General features: G+C 45.8%; 1 protein-coding gene across 1 annotated transcript in view; it reads right to left on the bottom strand.

Annotated features, from left to right (window-relative positions):
- The window catches only part of LOC137428146 (uncharacterized), a 150,058-nt gene that overhangs the window by 88,826 nt on the left and 39,851 nt on the right, over positions 1-21,381 (bottom strand). The window contains exon 2 of the mRNA XM_078779400.1: positions 14,353-14,438. Coding sequence (XP_078635526.1) covers positions 14,353-14,438 — 86 coding nt within the window. The remainder of the gene's footprint in view (positions 1-14,352; positions 14,439-21,381) is intronic.

Below are 21,381 nucleotides of genomic sequence, written 5' to 3'. Positions count from 1 at the left end.
AAAATTGGAAGGAGGGATTGAGGTGGGGTGGTAACGAGGGTAGAAAATATCACTATTGTGGATTTGGGACAATCTGAGATTGTGGTGAACTGCTGACTTGAAGACCTGGAGGGAAGAATAAGATTGAAGAGGATGTGAAAGCTGGTTCCACAGGCAGGAAAAAAAACGAGGAACAGATGAGTGGAGGTGAGGAGTGATCCTGGATTTAGGTAGCTTCCCCAGAAGGGGGTTGATGGTAGATGGTGAGAGCCCTGCAGAAACCAGGACGTGTGGGGGTACAAAACACAGAAAGAGCAGATGTTGCAAGACCAGAAAGGAGGCGGTAGAATACAGCCCACCGACCTGTCTGCGATGGCGAAGTAATAGGCCCATAGACTCAGCTTCATTGCGGGAGATTCTGAAAATCTTAAAGGCCTTGGTTTCGATGGTGTCAAGCCGAGCACGATGTGACACAGGGGATCCAGCCGAGAGGGGAAAGCAGTACCCCGTCTAGCTGCGGATGAAGGCCTAGTAGGTGGATACAAATTCAGGTGTAGTCTAGTAGGAAGACTAGGTCCCCCTGCACCCCCCGGAGATATACTTCTAATCAGTGTTTCTAGATTGGAAAAAATGTGTAGAAAATGACTAGCTATGGCCCCAAGCTGAAAAAATGTCCCACATACCATTTTTATGCAAATTACTGCTGCAAATTTTATGCAAAATTATGCAAATTTTATGCAAATTTTTGATGAGGAGTAGAGTTGAGGGGTCTTTGAGGGCTTCATCGAGGTGCTCTCGGTTGCAAGACTGGGTCATTCTGAGAAGCACAGCAGGGTCAGAGATCATGATGTTCTCCTCCTCAGTGAATCTCTCCATCAACAGCCTCTCCATTGCCTCACACACTGTTTTGAGGCAAAAGAGGGACTTTGCGTAGGCCTTTCCACTGAGAACACCTTTGAGAGATCCACTTGTTACTAGTTGTGCCTCAAAGAGAATCTCTGCATATCCAGAACCACGCATCTTGTGTCCAGTGAGCATCCCGATGTAGTTCATGGATGTGTGGAAGGGTCCAATCGTTACTACATGACTAGCAAATTCATTTGGCCAGCGCCAGATGATGGGAAGGGCTTTCATGCAGACACCCAGATCAAATGTATTCAGGACCCATCTCTGACCCACCTCAGCAGTTGCTGCCTCGGAACGCTTCAGTAGCTCACGAACAACTGCGTTGTCTGTGATCGGTCTGTGCCTGGTGCCTGCATGGCATGGCAATGGCCTGCAGCCTGTGCCTGGGCTAGGGGGTTTCACCTCTGCAACTGGTTCTCCCCCACCCAGCAAATCAACAGTCGACTACTGCACGCCTATCCACCAACCGATCACAGACAACGCAGTTGTTCGTGAGCTACTGAAGCGTTCCGAGGCAGCAACTGCTGAGGTGGGTCAGAGATGGGTCCTGAATACATTTGATCTGGGTGTCTGCATGAAAGCCCTTCCCATCATCTGGCGCTGGCCAAATGAATTTGCTAGTCATGTAGTAACGATTGGACCCTTCCACACATCCATGAACTACATCGGGATGCTCACTGGACACAAGATGCGTGGTTCTGGATATGCAGAGATTCTCTTTGAGGCACAACTAGTAACAAGTGGATCTCTCAAAGGTGTTCTCAGTGGAAAGGCCTACGCAAAGTCCTCTTTTGCCTCAAAACAGTGTGTGAGGCAATGGAGAGGCTGTTGATGGAGAGATTCACTGAGGAGGAGAACATCATGATCTCTGACCCTGCTGTGCTTCTCAGAATGACCCAGTCTTGCAACCGAGAGCACCTCGATGAAGCCCTCAAAGACCCCTCAACTCTACTCCTCATCAAAAATTTGCATAAAATTTGCATAATTTTGCATAAAATTTGCAGCAGTAATTTGCATAAAAATGGTATGTGGGACATTTTTTCAGCTTGGGGCCATAGCTAGTCATTTTCTACACATTTTTTCCAATCTAGAAACACTGATTAGAAGTATATCTCCGGGGGGGTGCAGGGGGACCTAGTCTTCCTACTAGACTAGTGTGCTAAAGAAGGACTTTGCACAACAGAGTATGCCCAGTCGGTGGCTGGCTTTGGCGGCCAATTTTGAAATGTAGTAGATAGCAGGGGTTGCCAAGCGGTCCTTTCAAAGAGAAATGGTGAGAGTGAGACATTTGACCGGATTGAAAGACATATTCCAAGAGTTTAACCAGCCTGTGATTTTTTTTTTCAAGGTCTGAAGAGAGGGAAGAGTCTGCAGCCTGCCTGTCTGAGGAATGAGGAAACGGCAGAGGGCAGAATCATCAGCAAATATTTAAAGAGGGTTTCCAGAGTCAGAGAGATCATTGATGAAGATAAGGAATAGGACTGGTCCCAGAACACCAACTAGGCACATTCCAGCCTTGATAGGAAGAAGAGGTGAAAGATGGCACTAACATTCATTAAGAGATATCATAACTGATGAATAATCAGGCCCAAAGTCATTCTTGCAACAGCGTTATAGCCAAATGGAATGCATGGATATGCTAAACATGGTGGAAGTGTGGCAAGTGCCGCCGATTCGTCAGGAACTTTGCAGCAAGTGCTGTTGCGGCACAGGAGTTCACAGTTACCATTCCAATTAAGAGGTGCTGAGTATATGTGTGTGTAATATATACATATTGTTATGTTAGAGGGAGTACAGATCAAGCAGCATGTTAAGTTAGCATTTTCCATGTAGGTTGCAACCAGGGACCCATTAGAGTGAAGTTGTCCTGTATGTATGGCCGTGAGGGGTGGTATAGTTGACATTGGAATTAGGTAGAAAATCGCAATTCACACGTGTCCTTTCTATGAACCAGGTAAGGCAATCGGGCAAGGTGAGGACAGGTTAGTGCCACAAGGGGTGTTGGTCATGTCTGCATCATGTGTGTGTGTGTGTGTGTGTGTGTGTGTGTGTATGTGTGTGTGTGTGTGTGTGTGTGTGTGTGTGTGTGTGTGTTTTTTTTAACCTCCCTGTGGCCCACGATTTTTCGAGAAGTGCTGCGACGCCAGCTGGCCACCATGATGTCACCTAGTCAGCAACTGCATGCCACATGAGTGACGGAGCAGTTCTAGGGGGAGGGACAGTCTGGTGCTGCAGACGTCACCACGGGGGAAGTGATAAATGGAGCCGTGCTCCGGGTGTTGGGGACAGTCAGCTTGAGCTGATGAGTTTAAGAAGTCAGTAGCTCGTTGGAGCTAGTGCAGTGAGCTAGGAGGTCGCTGTCTCACGACACTCTCTACCCTCCACACCACTGGAAGCTTCTTCACACCTCTGCTAGGTACCGTCGCTGTAGGCTGGTCCATGCTTTTCGCTCACACAAGAAACCTGCTCACCTTAGAGCTGTTTTGATCTCCGTATCCTTTGAAACACCATGCTTGGCTCCCCACTGTGGGTGAACCAGTGTGTATTTGTAGTGCCTTGCACGACATGGCAGAGCGGCAGGAAGGGAACGAGGATGATGGAAGCGGGTCGGGGGTAAATGAGTTTGAGAGTAGGATCGGAACCTCCCCCGCCCCAAGCGTTAGTCCACGGTCCTCCCCAATGAGGGAGCCTGGGACGCAGGGAACAGGTGCGATGTCCGACCAGGTCTTGTTACAAATATTGAATAAAATGAACGAAATGAGTGAAGACTTGAAGGGAGATAAGAGTTGAAGGCAAAATTAATGGGATGATCTTGGTGAAGATGATTTTGATGCTTTTGGTGAAGATCTGAATATGGATTCGGACATGACAATTATTTAATTTTTCAAGTGATTCTTCACCATTGGGAGATCGGGCCAAAAACGATACATAGCAGGATATCTCAAAAGTTATGGATGGATTTGGATGAAACTTGTTGGAAAGGTTGTGTGTGTGACAAGGAAGAATCGATTCAATGTTGTTAAAGATCCGGATCCGGATCCAGCTAGTATAATTTTTTAAGTGATTCTTCACCATCGAGTGACTTTTTTTTCCTTTTTCTTTTTTGTACACAGAATCGAGGCTCGTGAAAGAGCTAACATTTATTTCACAAACAAATCAAACAGACAAACAAAATATATAAAAAGAGGAAGCGGAGGACAAGATGGGGAGAGAAGGCAAAGCACACAAACACAACATTTGAGAGCAGGGAGATGTGTGGGAGGGAGAGGGCTTGGGGGGAGGAGGCGTGGGAAGGGGGGGGGGGGGGGGTGAGAAGTATAAAACACAAGGACACCAAGGACTTCCAGGACAGAAGTTGGTATTTCAAAAAAGTGGATTTGGGGTGAAATAAGCGGGGGTAGAAAAGATCAAGGTTTTGGATGGGGGAAGATAAGAGATGGTGGTGAACAGCTGTTTTAAAGACCTGGAGGGTGGAGTGGGATTGAAGAGAGTGAGGGAGTTTGTTCCAGAGGCGGGAGAAAAGAGGAATGAAGGAGTGAAGGTGAGCAGAGAGTCTTGATTTTGGCAGTTTGACCATAAGAGGGTTGCAGGCAGATCTTGTGCGACCTGTAGGAATATTTGCGGGACAGAGCCCAGAGAGAGCTGGGGGGGCAAGGCCAGAGAGGAGTCGGTAGAAGATGGAAAGACCACCAACCTGCCTGCGGTGAGTGAGTGAGAGGCCCTTGGAGTTAGCTTCATCGTGGCAGATTAAAATGATTCTGAACGCTTTGGTTTCAATAGCGTGAAGACGAGCTAGGTGTGAGGCAGGAGCACCAGCCCAGAGGGGAGAGCAGTATTCCATTGAGCTGCAGATGAAAGCCTTGTATGTGGTGAGGAGCTCAGGTGTGCCAAGGAAGGACTTTGCACGACAGAGGATGCCCAGTCGGCGACTGGCTTTGGAGGCCAGATTTGAAATGTGGTTTTCCCAGGAAAGATGATGGCAGATAGTGAGACCCAAAAGCTTGAGTGACAGAACTTCTTGGAGAGGATTATTCAGAAAGTGGATGGGAGGGTTGTCCAGTCGGTCTTTTCGGAGAGACATCGTAAGAGTGTGAGATTTGTCAGGATTGAAAGACATGTTCCACTTGTTTGCCCAGTCTGTGATTTTGTCCAGGTCTGCAGAGAGTGAGGAGGCTGCAGACTGCCAATCTGAGGGATGAGGAATGGAGCGACAGAGAGTAGAGTCATCAGCAAAGAGAGTCAGAGAGATCATTGATAATAATTAAAAAAAGCACAGGGCCCAGAACACTGCCTTGGGGAACTCCAGCCTGAACAGGAGGAGGAGATGAGAGAAACCCATTCAGGGCCAGACGTTGACTACGACTAGAGAGGAAGTCCGCCAGCCTTGCGTGGAGATTTCCATGGATACCAAAGGAGGAGAGTTTGGTGAGCAGAGCGGGGTGCCAGACCGTATCGAAGGCACGTGATATGTCAAGGGAGACAGCTCTAATTTCCTGTTTGGCATTGAGGACCTCCATCCATTGTTGAGAAAGCAGAAGCAGCATGTCCAGTGCAGAGTGACCAGGTCTGAAACCAAATTGATGATCAGAGATCAAGCCATTGGAGAAGAGGAAAGATTTCATATCCGAAGCAATGATGGATTCCATGACTGATGATAATTGGGAGAAGGCTGATTGGTCTGTAGTTGCTACGATCTGTTTTTGCACCTTTTTTGTGCAAAGTGGTGATGTTGGCTGATTTCCAAGCAGATGGCAGATGACCTTGAGCAAAAGAGAGGGTGAAGAGAACAGAGAGAGGGAGTGAAAGAGCAGAAGAACAGGATTTTAGGACCCGTGGGCTGATGCCGTCAGGTCCAGTTGCAGAATCCGAGTCGAGGGTTGACAGAAACTTTTCCACCTTGTCAGGAGGAAAGGACACAGAGTCCAGGAGCAGCTGGGTACGACTGGGTACAGTAGGTCCAGAGAGGGATGGGTTTGGGACACAAGATTTAGAGGCCTAAACACAGAGTTGAGGCATTCAGCTTTTTCACGTGCATAGTCAGCCGTGAAGCCGTTTGAGGTGAGGGAGGGGATGGAGGGGGAACAAACACCGGAAACAGATTTGACCAGACACCACCAGGATTTGGAAGAGGGAGACAATTAAGAGAGTTCGGTCTTGAGAACGGAGAGATATTGTTTCCTGGCTCTCCTGAGGGTGGACACACACTTGTTTTGGGCTTTGTGAAAGTAAATGAGATTTCCTTCCGTTGGATTTGCTTTCCAGGAGACGAAAGCAAGTTGTTTCTGGGCAACAGCCTCACCACAAGATTCCGTGTACCATGGACGGGAGGAAGGGTATGACAACTGAAGACGAGATGGGATAAATCTGTGCATGACAACACCAACAACAACAACAACATGCATTTTAAGGCCATTTTCCCTGCTAGAGTGGGTGTTAGCCTTGCGGTCCCCATGACAATCTTCTGCATTTTGCCCTATTTTCTGCATCTCTCCTTGTTAACCCCATTGCCCGCATTTCTTCTTCCATCATCTTTAGCCAAGTCTTTCTCGGTCTTCCCCGTCCTCTACTTCCTTCTACATTAATTTCCATCACTCTTCTCAACCAGTCACTTTCATACTTCCTCAACACATGACCAAACCATCTCAACCTGTTCCTCTTCACAGCATCAATCACAGGCAATATTCCCATCATCTTTCGCAATTCATCATTTGTCTTCCTCTCTCTCAACGATACTCCGCACATCCATCGAACCATTCGCATTTCCACCCTTTACAGCCTTCGTTGCTGCTCCACGTTCATTGCCCATGTCTCACTCCCATAAATCATAACACTTCTCACACATGCAGCATACACCTTTCCCTTCAGCTTCAGCGACACTCTACTCCTCATCAGCATGCCACTCAGTTCCCGAAACTTCTTCCATGTACATCTCACTCGAGCAACCGTTGCCGAGTCTGATCCACCTTCTCCATTCAGCATGTCTCCGAGGTAGCAAAATGTTTTCACACCTTCCAGCTTCACGCCGTCTCCAAGATCCAACTCAACATTTCCTCCATCTGCAGCTCCCTCTGTGCACACCTTACATTTGAATGTAGCTGCCACACTGGCAAATGACCCTCTCAGACCACCACACCCCTGATGAACCCACTCAGCGCACACTGCACACTGAATGGAGTCCACTCCGACACCCCCCCCCCCCCCTGCACACAGCACACGGCCACCCCCCAGCTACCTCCACCCCACCACACGCCTCCCCACCTGTCACCACCCCCGTCCCTCCGATATTCACTCTCAGACCACCTGTCTCCATACATTCCCTCCACCCATTCATCCCCTCCTTCAGTCCATCCACACCCTCCGCAATCAACACCAGATCACCTGCACACAACAACTCCCACGGTAAACCCTCCCCCACGCTCTGAGCCAGCACCTCCATCACAGCCGCAAATAGTAGTGGACCCAGCACCGACCCCCGATGCACTCCCACCCCCACCCCAAACCCACCACTGTTCCCGTCCCTCGTCCCCACAGCTGTGCGCGCTCTCCCGTACATTGCCATCACTACTCCGACCAACCACTCCTCCACTCCCAACCTCTTCAATGCCCATGTCAACACTCCGCGCGGAACCCTATCGAATGCCCTCTCCAGATCAACAAACCCAAAAAACAACCTCCTCCTCCCCTCCATGCACCTACCCCGCAACCGCCCCACAACGAAAAGCGTGTCTGTCGTTCCTCTTCCCGACACAAATCCAAACTGCACCCCGTCGATCCTCACCCTCTTCCCCATCCTCTCTCCAACACCTTCATTCCATGCTCCAATAACTTCATCGCTCGGCACGAGCCACACTCCAGAGGGCCACCCCTCCCCCTGCACAGAGGGACGAGGGCACTCAGCCCCCAACCCACTGGAATGCGGCCCTCTTTCACCACCAGATTACAGATCTCTGTCATTCTCTTCACACCCCAACTTCCTACTGCCCCCAACATACCTCCCACAACTCCCGTCGGCCCTCCCGCCTCTCCACTCCTCATTGCTTTCATCGCTTCCTCAACTTCCCCTCAGCTATCTTCTCCGTCGGTCCTAAAACCGGGTTACTCTCCATGCTGCCACCCCATCCATTCTCTGCACTCAACAGCATTTCCATGTGCATGAGAGAGAGCAATTTACTTTGGAAGAATTCCCAGGATGAGTTGATGTCAGAGGCGGTAGAGAGACCAGTCCAAATGATTGATGGCTGCTTGAAGACTGTGCCAGTTGGCCTGAGTGAAATGCCAGACTCGTCGACGCTGAGGAGGCTCTCTGAGAATGGTCAGAGAGATGTCCACTTTAACAAGCACATGATCAGATGAGCCGATTGGAGCAGAAGAAGAGCAGCAGACATTTTCAGGGAAGTTAGTCATAACCAAGTCCAGAAGAAAAGATGCTCCGTTGACTGAGATCCGGGTCGGGAAATTGACAGATTGTGTCAGTCCCAGTGAGTCGCAAAAGTCCTTTGCTGAAGAGCCATGGCTGGTGAGAGAGGAACCCACACACAGTCAACTGGCATGGTGACAATTGAAATCACCACATATGAGGAAGAGAGAGTTGGGATGGGTAGATAGAAGTTGGTCCATATTATCAGACAGCGAGATGTATATGGAGTCATCACTGTTTGGTGGACGGTACAACACACATATGAACAAAAGGTGGGAGCGAAGGGGAAGCCGTAGCCAAAGGTATTCCTGGGGGTGAGGTGGAGAGAGGGCAGTGCAGGGCGAGTGAGGAAGAGTTTTTTTTATAAAGATAGCAACCCCACCTCCAGAACGAGGCTCAGGTCTATCATACCGGAGGAGGGAGTAACCTGGGAGAGATACCAAGGAATCAGAGACATCATGAAGGAGGAAAGTTTCTGTTAAGCAGATCACGTCTGGTTTGTCAGAAGCAACCTGTATGTAGTCAGGTTCACTATGTCAATAAATTATATTTCGTTCAAAATCATGGTAGATTAGCAAACCTATACATTTTTGGAAAGGTTATAGCATAAGGAAACTAAAAATCAATGTTTACATTTGGAGAGATACCTGTATGGCGGCCATTTTGGATTTTCAAAATGGCCACTGTAAAATACATATTTTGTTCTATTTCTGCCTCTAATTACCCTAAAAACTTTTTAAAATATACTAAACTTATATTTTCAGGGACAAGGAATCCAATGAAAGTATCAAATTAGTGCTATGGGGAATTGGTAAGACACGAATCAAAGGTTTTGAATTGCAAAATACTGTCTTTATATTCGCGATAAGTTGCATAATCAAATACATGTTATCATTTTGTACAGGCAGTTAATAACATCAAAATGTGTCACAATAATTCATATCACCAAACATACACAGGCAGTCAGCAAAATCATATATACACATGCAGTCAGTATAACTTCACATCGACACAGGCAGTCAATGACAAAATATACACAGGCAGTCAATGACAAAATATACACAGGCAGTCAATGACAAAATATACACAGGCAGTCAATGGCATCAAACATACACGATTACAGAATATGCCATTTAGAGTTCGTCTTCACTGTCCTGTGTGTCGTATCCGACAATATAGTCCGCATCGTTTTCACAGTCCGTTCCACACAAGCAAAGGTCGGTCAAATTGATTGGCTAATCGAATTGGTCGAATGGTCGATCGAATCGAATTCGATGAATCGAATCGATCGAATTGTCGAATGGTCGATCGAAGCGATTGGTCGAATGGTCGAATGGAATTGGTCGATTGGTCAAATTGGTCGAATTGGTCGAATCGAATTGGTCGGAATTGGCAAATGTAAACATTGATTTTCAGATTTTCCATGTAATAACGTTTCCAAAAATGTATAGGTTTGCTAATCTACCATGATTTTGAACGAAAAAACATAGTGAACCTGACTAATGGAGAGATCAGTCAAGTTTGAGCGAAGACCCCGGATGTTTGAGGTCCATACCGTTAATGAAGAGGAAGGGGGAGCATCGGATACAGAACAGGGGGGGGGGGGGGAGGAGGGGTAGGGTAAGATGTGGAAGAGGAGGAAGTGGTAGGGAGAGCTGTTGAAGGTGTGTCAGAGATTTCAGAATAGCTTGGAGAAAGGGAAGAATGGGGCAGACAAAAGGTTTGATGGTGATTGGGTGAGGCACAGTGAGGTGTTATTTGAGGAGGGGGAAGAGCGAGGCAGAACGTTGGGGGAGATTAAGGTGAAAGTTGGAAGGGGGAAGAAGCGGGGAGGACGCTTTGAGGAGGAGGGGTGAGAGGGGAGTCTAGGAGGGGAGGAGCGAGGGAGAGTCTCGGAGGGGAGGGGTGTGGGGGGAGTTTAGGAGGGAAGGGGCAAGGGGGGAGATTTGAAAGGGATGGGTGATGGGGAAGATTTGGAGGGGAGGGGTGATGGGGAAGTTTTGGATGGGAGGGGTGATGGGGAAGATTTGGAGGGGAGGGGCAAGGGGGAAGATTTGAAAGGGATGGGTGATGGGGAAGATTTGGAGGTGAGGGGCAAGGGGGTAGATTTGGAGGGGAGGGGTGATGGGGAAGTTTTGGAGGGGAGGGGTGATGGGGAAGTTTTGGAGGGAAGGGATGATGGGGAAGATTTGGAGGGGAGGGGCGAGGGGGAAGATTTGAAAGGGATGGGTGATGGGGAAGATTTGGAGGTGAGGGGCAAGGGGGAATATTTGAAAGAGATGGGTGATGGGGAAGATTTGGAGGGGATGGGTGATGGGGAAGATTTGGAGGTGAGGGGCAAGGGGGTAGATTTGGAGGGGAGGGGTGATGGGGAAGTTTTGGAGGGGAGGGGTGATGGGGAAGTTTTGGAGGGGAGGGGTGATGGGGAAGTTTTTGAGGGTAGGGGTGATGGGGAAGATTTGGAGGGGAGGGGCGAGGGGGAAGATTTGGAGGTGAGGGGCAAGGGGGAATATTTGAAAGAGATGGGTGATGGGGAAGATTTGAAAGGGATGGGTGATGGGGAAGATTTGGAGGTGAGGGGCAAGGGGGTAGATTTGGAGGGGAGGGGTGATGGGGAAGTTTTGGAGGGGAGGGGTGATGGGGAAGTTTTGGAGGGGAGGGGTGATGGGGAAGTTTTTGAGGGTAGGGGTGATGGGGAAGATTTGGAGGGGAGGGGTGAGATTGGATTTTGAAAAGTGTACGATTAATGGGAAACGAACATTTATTGCAATATGTGTTTCTTGAGACCTTCGAGTCAAAAATACGTTTGAGGACGCTGAAGGAGGGGTGGAGTGCAGGAGAGTTTCGGGAATGTAGAAAAGAGGAACTGTTGGAGATGGAATTTTTTTTTGGAATGAATAGATTTGGTGAGCAAGTCGAAAGCATCCTTTTATAGAAGAAGAAGAAAAAGGTGTTATAATATACGACAGAATACAGTTCTTCAGGGGAAAGTTTAAACATTTTTAAATTGAGCAGTGAAAACTATCTGGGGAAATAGAAAATGGAAATGGGGGTGAAACACGTGATAGAAGAACGAACGAACAAATAAGAACAATGAATAAGCGAATAAGAACAGAGAAGGAAATATTTTTTGGGGTTTTTTTTTTTTGGAGTTGAGATTTTAAACAAGGAAGTATGGGGTGAAAGACTGGGACAAAAACAGAGAACGAAAGTAATTGCAGCGCAATCGACGGACCGCTGAGAGAAAAACAAAGCCTCAAGGTCGGACACGGTAGCCTACTCGGCCTCAGACTACGCGACACGAATTAACCGACGATTTTGTATACATGTATGAAAAATTAACACCGAGTTTACTTTGGAAGAATTCCCAAGATGAGTTGATGTCAGAGGCGGTAAAAATGAACACCGAATTAAAAATTAACATCTTACTAAAGACACACTATAGGTACACACACCGAACGATAGATACAGTTTCGACAAAAATACAATTGTGAACATGGCCAACCAGGTGGAGGTATGCTCTCCAATGAGTGCTGTTCTAGTCGTTTCTGTGTCTGTGGGGATCAGATAACACCCCTCGGGCTGATCGCCCCAGGTAAGGATCTCGTGACTTTCGGTCCCACACATGCCAAAAAAAGGAACTGCCATTAATTTGGTTGGACGTCTCAGGAGTAACAACATTCGGCTACCAGTCATCCTGGGGTGTTAACCCTGGGCGACACGACAATATTTATGCAGTTACTGAATTTTCATTTCGCCAATATAATGGTCACGACATTCTAAAAGCAATCTGGAACACATTTGATTTTGTAACTAATAGATGGTACATGAGTCATGATGTCATATCTATATCTTATATCCCTATTTGTGAACGTCTGTTTGTTCGGTAGCGCCTTATGGACAGCTGAAGGAAGTGACTTGGAGAGGGAAGAGGGGGTGCATGGGGGGTATCTTTTCACGACAAAAAAAATGGGCGTATCAGATTTAGACTAGGGGTGTGCCCAAGGGGCGTGGCTTCCTCTGACTATAAAAAGCCCACTCAACTAAATTGCGTGACTGACTATTTATTTTCTGGGCAACGCCAGGTAAATCTGCTAGTTTTGACATAAAGCCATCACAATTCCAGCAGGCCCATCAATTAACCAATAGCATGAACATTATATTGAATGGACAAGCACAATGAAAGAAAGATAGTAAGGCACATTATGAATAATATCCCCATGTAGGACTGACGGTTATTAGAGGTGGGGTAACCGGAGACGGGACTGTTTGAACAGAATCGACTTTGGTTAATGGGGTCCTAATTGGATTTTGCCAAAGCCCAGTTTTGAACGCCATGACTGAATTTGGTGCCGTGGGGGCTAGTGGATCGAGCTGAGAAGTACAATCCTATAAGACCTGCTGCCCTGATGAATCCTGTCAAATTTGGCTCAATTATGGATCGTAGTTATGGAAAAGATGTTTCAGTGAAAATGGCAGATCAGGGGACGGACACCACGATGCCCGTTTCGCGGGAGCCGGTGCTCATGTGGAGCACAACTTCAGATCCGGGCATGGTCGTAATGTCTCCAAGCGAGTTTCGTTCGAATCTGGTGGTAAGTTTCAAAGGATAATATTTGGAAAAAAATATCCGAATTTAGGACCTCCTTCGAGGAGGCGGATCCATATGAGGAACACAACCCAAGAAAGACCTACCTGTCCTGATGAATCATACCAAGTTTGGTCTGCACAGGTCAGGTGGTTTGTGAGAAGATGTTTCAGTGAAAATGAGGAATTATGGAGAAGGGGCCATGTTCCCTCTTCCTAAAGTGGTACGGTCATGGGGAGCACAACTCAAGTTAACAGCATTGCCCTCATGTTTCATGAAGAGTTTGGTCTGCATCTGTCTGGCAGATTCTGAGAAGAACATTTTTGAATAAAATACCAATATTTGGGGCAAAAGCCCCTTCTGTCCCCTTCATAGGGGGCGCGCATCCAGATGGGGAGCACATCCCTGTGGGACCTTGCTGTCCTGATGCATCTTACCAAATTACGTCCACATTGGTCGGGTAGTTTGTGAGATGTTTTAATCAAATGTTAACAGATATACGTACAGACGGCCGGACACCGGGACACACTGAGCATACAAATTAGAAATAAAACATAGGAATTGAACTTTGAGTCACAGACTGAGATGCCACCTTTCTTCTCTGTTTGCCTTGCAAGCAGTAATCTTGATGCTTCACCAATTCTATCCATGGAATTTAAATCTGGACAATGACCATTCAATTTGGTGAAACACTACATGGACCATTTACCTTCTGAGGTTTGCCTTATTTTTTTATTGCACACATCTTTAAATTGCTTCATGTTCAGCAACAATAAATTAACATGTGGATATTTCTGTTACACTTGCCAAACAGCTGTAACAAACATTGGTGGGAAAGAGGATTGGACATGGCGGTTATAAATGTTCAGAACGGACATGTTGAGCCACAGTTCAAAGAAACGTTTGATCCAGTTGCTCACGGGATGGAATCCAATATTGATGGTGACCATCTCACATGCGTTATATTTGGCAATATTATCAATCCCAAAAGCCAGATACTTTGACCCTGATGCCAGTCCCATAAAATCTTCTATTTTCATAGCCTTCCTTACCACCTCCACCACCACCGCTTTACCACCACCATCTGCCTGATGTATTGCATTTTGCTATCATTTTTGACCATACTCTGCGGAATTAGATTTCTCTCTGCAAACGATGCTTGCAGGCAGGTACTGCACACGTCTTTATTTGGGAGGGTGGAAAAAAAAAAATCAATCGTCTTGCATTTTTAATCATTACCTCTGGGACAAAAAAAAACATCGCCTTTTATCTACCTTGGCTATATTCAACTTTGATCAATGTCGCCAAACAGACAGGCTACATTCTTGCAAAGGACCGTGGGTATTTCCAAGGTCACACCATTTGGAGAGGATAAACAGCAAAAGGTGATAATGTGCCACAACAAGAGACGGTGTAAATGTAAATCCAATTAGTCACGGTGTACGCTCATTACAGGACTTACTGCGATGCCACGGGGGGTTCAGACCAGGAGGCTTGCCGGTTCAATGACCCCCGGGTCGTCCCTCCTATTACAGCGTTGGCAAATCCCTGCAGTAACAGTGGGAAAAGTGGAAAAAGAATGTCAGAAAAATTAGCAGATGTTTAATGACATTTTTGAGAGAAAAATAGATACGGAGAGCTGTAGAAAAAAAAATGGGCTGAAGCGATGCTCTGCCGTGCAATTCAGGTGAGAGGAGAAAGGTTAGCATAACTCATCAGATGAACGGGACAAGGTGCACAATTGGTACACAAACCGGGATGCGGCGCACAATGTTAATCAACGTGCCTAGACTTGAAACAAATTAAGTGTTGAGCACCACAACAAAGCCTGTATATGCCACCAACAAAATCAGAAGGTATGATAATGCACAAAATTATGACAAATCTCACACTCTCACTATGTCTCCCTGAAAACACCATCTGGAAAACTCTCCCATCTACTTTCTCAACAATCCTCTCGAATAAGTTCTGTCCCTCAAGCTTTTGGGTCTCACTATCTGCCATGATCTTTCTTGGGAAAACCACATTTCAAATCTGGCCTCCAAAGCCAGTCGCCGACTGGGCATCCTCCGTCGTGCGAAGTCCTTCCTTGGCACACCTGAGCTCCTCACAACATGCAAGGCTTTCATCCGCAGCTCAATGGAATACTGCTCTCCCCTCTGGGCTGGTGCTCCTGCCTCACACCTAGCTCGTCTTCACGCTGTTGAAACCAAAGCATTCAGAATCATTGGAATCTCCCGCAATGAAACTGAGTCTATGGGCCTATCACTTCACCATCTCAGACAGGTCGGTGGGCTGTCTTCTACCGCCTCCTTTCTGGTCTTGCAACATCTGCTCTGTGTGCTGTGTCCCCAAAATATTCCTTCAGGACGCACAAGATCTGTTAGCAACCCTCTTCTGGTGAAACTGCAAAAAAAAAAAAAAAAAAAATCAACTCTCTGCTCACCTTCACTCTTTCATTCCTCTTTTTTCCCACCTGTGGAACAAACTCCCTCTCTCTTCAATCCCACTCCTCCCTCCAGGTCTTAAAACAGCTGTTCACCACCATCTCTTATCTTCCCCCATCCAAAACCACGATCTTTTCTACCCCCATTATTTCACCCCAAATCCACCTCCTTTAGATTCCCTGTTTTCTTTCCTGAAAGCCCCTGCAGTGTCTGTCCATCCACCTTGTTTTTCCTGTGTACCCCAACCCAGCCCTCTCTCTTCCACAGATGTCCCTGTTCCCTACTGTTGTTGTACTTCACTCTCCCCACCCCACCCCCCTTTTCTTCCACTCCCTTTATTATATGTTCTATGTGTTGCAATGAAAAATAAAGGTTGAGACCCGTTGCAGTTCCCTCTCTGGTGGTGAGATAAGCAACGTGCCTCTAAGAGGATTGGCCTGAGTGCGAGGGAGCCGTTTGTCTTTCATGACAAATCCGAGCTGGTAGGATTAAATGACGCATCTTTATATGGCTTACTTTATATAGGGTTTTTATATGATTGCCTGCCAATATGTGAATGTTTTGTAAATGACGTGGAAGATCGATTTCAAAAAAAATTATCTTAAAGGAGTTTTGTAATTGAAATCATTACATGTGTTAGCTCTCATATGAGTCTAGACCAAGTATACCAAAAAAAAAAAAAAAAGTGGAAGCTTCTTCTTGGCAAGTCATCGCCGTTGTACGCAAGCTGTGTAAAAATTTGCTAAACAGGAAATTTCCCTTCTCATGCTAACAATAACAAAGAGTAACCTTCATAAATAAAGCTTCTGCAGCAGTCAATAAAGCCATCGATACATTACCGATGATAGGCAAGGTAGCCAACATGACTGAATTTTAAACCAGCATTCCTGTGGTCGTGTGGTATGGTTACCAAACTGGACTGGTATCCCCAGATAGTACGAGTTCAAATCCACTTGAAGGCAGCACCGTTAAGGATTTGTATGCCAAGCATCAGGAAATAGAGCTAACTTCACAAGGATTAACATGTCAGTATTGTATTCTTGGTTTAAAAATAATAAATCTCACTCACTCAGTGAGCTTTAAGGAAGGGGGTAATGACTTGCCCTATCTGTCTGGTGTATATGTACTACCGGTCAGTTAATACTTTGTGGTTGACTCAAGGCAACTCAGAATGTCAACCAAAATTCCTCTTGGATAGAGAATCAGTGCAACACAAAAAAAATTGCACACACACACACACACTAGGGTGCATCAAACGCCCCATGATTTTCAAAAAGTTGTTGTATTTTAATGTCTATTCCCTCAAATGTTACACTTGTTGGTAGAAGTATGTATGCAAAAAATAGATGAAATCAGAGGTGGTCCTGGGTGGCCACCGGCCACTTTTATATATTTAGGGCCATTTAGGGCCACAGCTAAACTACTTTACAAGATAATGTAAAATTAACTACAAGATAATGTAAAATTAACCATTATACCTATATACAAAAGTAAAGTCCTACTTTTACTAAATGCCTAATATCAAACAGTTAAAACAACCTTACATGTCAATGTAAAATTAACCAAAATCGTTCTTCATATTACAAAGTTGTAGTACAGTGTTGTAGTATTGTACTTTCATTGATTAAAAGTTTGAAAATGTATTAAGCACAACGCCAATGTCACTACTCCAACTTTGCTCGTTTCCGCAAATTTGGCCTCGCTTTGCGGTCACATTCAACCACTTGAAGAAGATTTTGGAAGTGGTCTTCTCTTCTTGCAGTTGAGACAAAATCAGTTGCGAGCTTTACTGCTCTCTCCGCAGGGTCATTCACAACATTAAGCCCATCCACAATGGACTTGGCTGCCTTGAAGTGCTCATTGTTCTGCCAAGTGTCAACATCCTCTGTTAGGAAGGTCATATCTAGGTGAAGAAGGTTTACTGTAAACCACGAGTCCTCGTTCACAAGATCAGCCAGGGTTGTCGCTTCTGTAATTTTTGGAAATGACGGTTTGCCATATCCAGAACCGTAGCGGTGTTTTGGAGTGCTTGGCATTTCATCTGGTTGTATGGCCAGTAACACATCTGCAAGGGCACGACGATCCTTTTGAGGAATTGCATTGCTGAACAGTGCCAAAACAACCAGTTCTGGGGTTAAATACCACAAATGTCTATCAAAGGCTTTCACAGCGCTGACTGAAATGGTTGAGTTGACAGCTTTATAGTTGAGCAGAGTCTTGTAAAAGCACAAATCAAACCATGGGGCATTTGAAGCAGACTGACATATGAGCCACCAATCACAATAAATATAAACAACAAAAACAACAAACTCCTTCAGTTTTTTCTGTTGATGTTGTGTTGTTACAGTTCCTCGAGGTAGTAGAGAAATTTGCTCTTCAAGTAGGCATATTTTGATGGAATAAAGAATCTTTGACATCCACCTTGCTTTATGCATGGCCCCTGGTCTGTGGAGTGTTCCTTGTTTTGTGACATCATCATCGAGGACTACCTGGCAGAGTTGTGCCATTTCCTTGTAGTCTTCCCTACAGTATGAAGCGCTTGTGCGGATTGTGCTTAAAACCTTGTTTTTGCAGGATAAAAGCAGCTGTTGTGCATAGTCATTGTACATGGAAATGTCAATTTTGGTTAAACTTTCATTCTTTGCATGCGATATGCGTTCCCAATTCTTCTGGAATTTTTGGAACAAAGATACTTCTGGAGACTTTGATGCCTCAATTTTGAGAACGTCAAACACATGATCCAGGATTACCTCTCCAACATGATGGCGACATGCACACCACAGAAGAGCACGGTTCAGTTTTGATTGAATGGTAACACAGGCAGCTGTAACGTGTCCAGTGTTTGATGCTGTTGTGTCAAAACATAAGTTGACAACTGATTGTTTGCACTTCCATGAATGTAGATACGTGTAAGTGTGCTCGGCAATGATGTCACCTGATGACCTATCACTTCCAGGAGGATATCTAGCCACCCCCAGTAGCTTTACATCAGTGGCATTCCCAACCAACACTGGCAATCTTTCTTCCTTGACATTCTTGTTTGTGAGCGTTGGTATCTGCTTGCCATCCCAGTGAAGTGTTGCAGCTGTTGGGGCGATCCAATTTTCTTGAATATCTTTGGCGATAGCACTTGTTATTGATCGTCGAGCCTTATCAGCAGTTGAGTACGACTTGGCCACACGACGTGGATCACCTCCTGCCTCTTGAATTACAGCTTTGGTGAGTGCAACCTGTTGAACAGGAGTTATGTTTAGTCGAGTAGCAACAGACACAACTGAATGTCTTTTCAGAATATCATGAGGAATAAAGGCAGATGTACCTGCATATGTTGATCTGTGGTGACTACGCTTCCTTTGAAACTCTGGAATCGCCTCTTCTTCAGTTTCTTCCAAGCTATCTGCAGAGTCACTATCATCAGAGCATACAGAACTAATTGTCATCTCTTGTACACTGGATGATTCATGACGTTCTCGTCTTGAAGCTTCCGCTAAGAGGCGTTTTTCTTTTCTATGATCTTTATCAACTTTCTTCTTGTCAACACCACCAAATGAGGCTACTCTGTCAGATTTCATTGACTCTAAAAATACTCTATCTTCCTCATTCTTAATGTTTGTCATTGCATCTTTTGTCCATACACCAAAGGTCTTATCAAGACGTTCATTCATGGTTTGCAACTTAGCCAAAGTGCTTGGAGATTCTCGGCGAGAAACAGGTATTTGACGCAATTTGTTATTGTCATTAAGAAGGTCAAGTATTAGTTTGCAGCATTGATGGTCTGAAAGCATAGGAATATTTGCTTTAGTGTAGAATTTTTTCAGCTGGATAAGGACGATGCTGGCAGATTTCCATTTCAGTGGCTGAGTTTGTTTGCCTTCACATATTTCTTTCTGGATGTACCACATCACGCATCGAAGAACCTGCCGGCAAGTTGGGAGGCGGACTCCTGTCAATGTACCATCTGCTTCTGTAAAAGCATTGCCAAGACCAAAAATGGCACTTGCTAATCTGGTCTTCTTATCTGCCATCTGAAAGAAAATAAAGGATATTATTAGACTACTAGTATGGGACCCACGATTAGACCTCCGATTTCATTCATGTAAAAATACAAACTAATTATCAAACCATCGTTTTTTGCATAAAATTGTTATATTTGTATTCCTCTCATCAAGACCTTCAATTTGATACCAAACATGACTAGGTTTGGGTGTAAAATAACAAAATCAAACATTTTTACATAGTGCGGCCCCGAAAATGGCCCTAAATATATAAAAGTGGCCGGTGGCCACCCAGGACCACCTCTGATTTCATTTATTTTTTGCATACATACTTCTACCAACAAGTGTAACATTTGAGAGAATAGACATTAAAATCCAAGAACCTAAGGGCGTTTGATGCACCCTAACACACACACACACACACACACACACACACACACACACACACACACACACACACACACACACACACACACCCCCCCCCCCCCCCTCGTTAATCTGACCCTGTTTAATCCGGAAATCTCGCTATCCGACCAAAACATCCAGGAACAGATTTCCGTCATTCATGTTATCCCTCAAATCGGCAAAATCGTTTATCCGACGATCTCGCTAATCCGACATTGGGTGCTGGGAACAGAGTAGTCCGATTAACGAGGGTTGACTATATATATATATATAATATTCTTGTGATTTTCGAAAATGTACCTCAGAGGGAGCACTTCCATGTACACGAGAGGAATCCCAAAATAGTTTCTTAGTCTATGCAAAGGTAGACCTTTGCCCATTATCTGAGGGTTCGGGAATGGGAACATGCGTTGTGGTTAGTTTTGTGTATGTATTCCCGGTGCGGGTGTCTCCATATTTCCATTAATCCCCATTTGATTTGTTCCAACAATCCTTCCTTCAATCCACCTGACCATTCCAGCAATCCCCATTTGGTTCGTGCTTTCAATCCATCAATCCATTTTCAGACAGATTTTTTTTTTTTAATAAAACCTTCACGCAGAAATCCATTTTCAATCCATCTTTCAATCCATTTTTCACTTTTAATCCATCCGTTAAACCCCACAAGCAGTTCATTCTCTCCTTCAATCCATCTATTCATCAGACTCCTCACTCTATTCATCCAACTCCTCAAACTATAGGTGTTAATGTGAACATTTTCTGAGGATATCCCAAAGACTCAACAGCTCATTGGGCTGTCACCGCATAAGACCTAAGTGATGAGGTCCTTGGGTTTGAGTCCCAGGTCTAGTCCCAGGTCTAGTCCCAGGTCTAGTCCCAGGTCTAGTCCCAGGTCTAGTCCCATGTCGAGTGCCAGGTCGAGTCCCAGGTCGAGTCCCAGGTCGAGTCCCAGGTCGAGTCCCAGGTCGAGTCCCAGGTCGAGTCCCAGGTTGTCAGAATTTTTTTTAATAATAGCTCCACGCAGGAATTTATTCCTGTTCGTTAAATTGCTAGATGAGTTCATCTTGTATGCACTTACACCTACACATACACACTCGCATTCAGGGTCTGCCTAGCACTCCCACGAGCCTCGACTCTGTATGCAAACAACAAGACCGAAAGTCCAACAGCAGCGAAGCTGGACTTGTTTGATACTTTTTTTTTGTATACAAGATCGAGGCTCGTGAAAGAGCGAACATTAATCACACAGAAAGACAAACCGACACATAAAACATATAACATCGGGAGCGGTAGACAAGATGGGGAGAGAGGGGGAAGGACACAAACACAACATTTGAGAGCAGGGACCGAGAGACATGGAGACATCGAGAGATCTGAGAGAGGGCGAGGGCTTTGGGGGGGGGGGGCATGGGAAGGGGGCGGTGGGAGAGGTATAAAACATATGGACACTGCCAGGACTTCCAGGAAAGAAGTTGGAATTTCAAACAAGGTGGATCTGGGGTGAATTAGCGGGGGTAGAAAAGATCAAGGTTTTGGATGGGGGAAGATAAGAGATGGTGGTGAACAGCTGTTTTAAAGACCTGGAGGGAGGAGTGGGATTGAAGGGAGTGAGGGAGTTTGTTCCAGAGGCGGGAGAAAAGAGGA

The sequence above is a fragment of the Myxine glutinosa genome, chromosome 5, assembly GCF_964187855.1.
Source record: "Myxine glutinosa chromosome 5, kmMyxGlut1.1, whole genome shotgun sequence".
Lineage (NCBI taxonomy): Eukaryota > Metazoa > Chordata > Myxini > Myxiniformes > Myxinidae > Myxine > Myxine glutinosa.
This window is presented reverse-complemented; position numbering and strand designations above follow the sequence as displayed.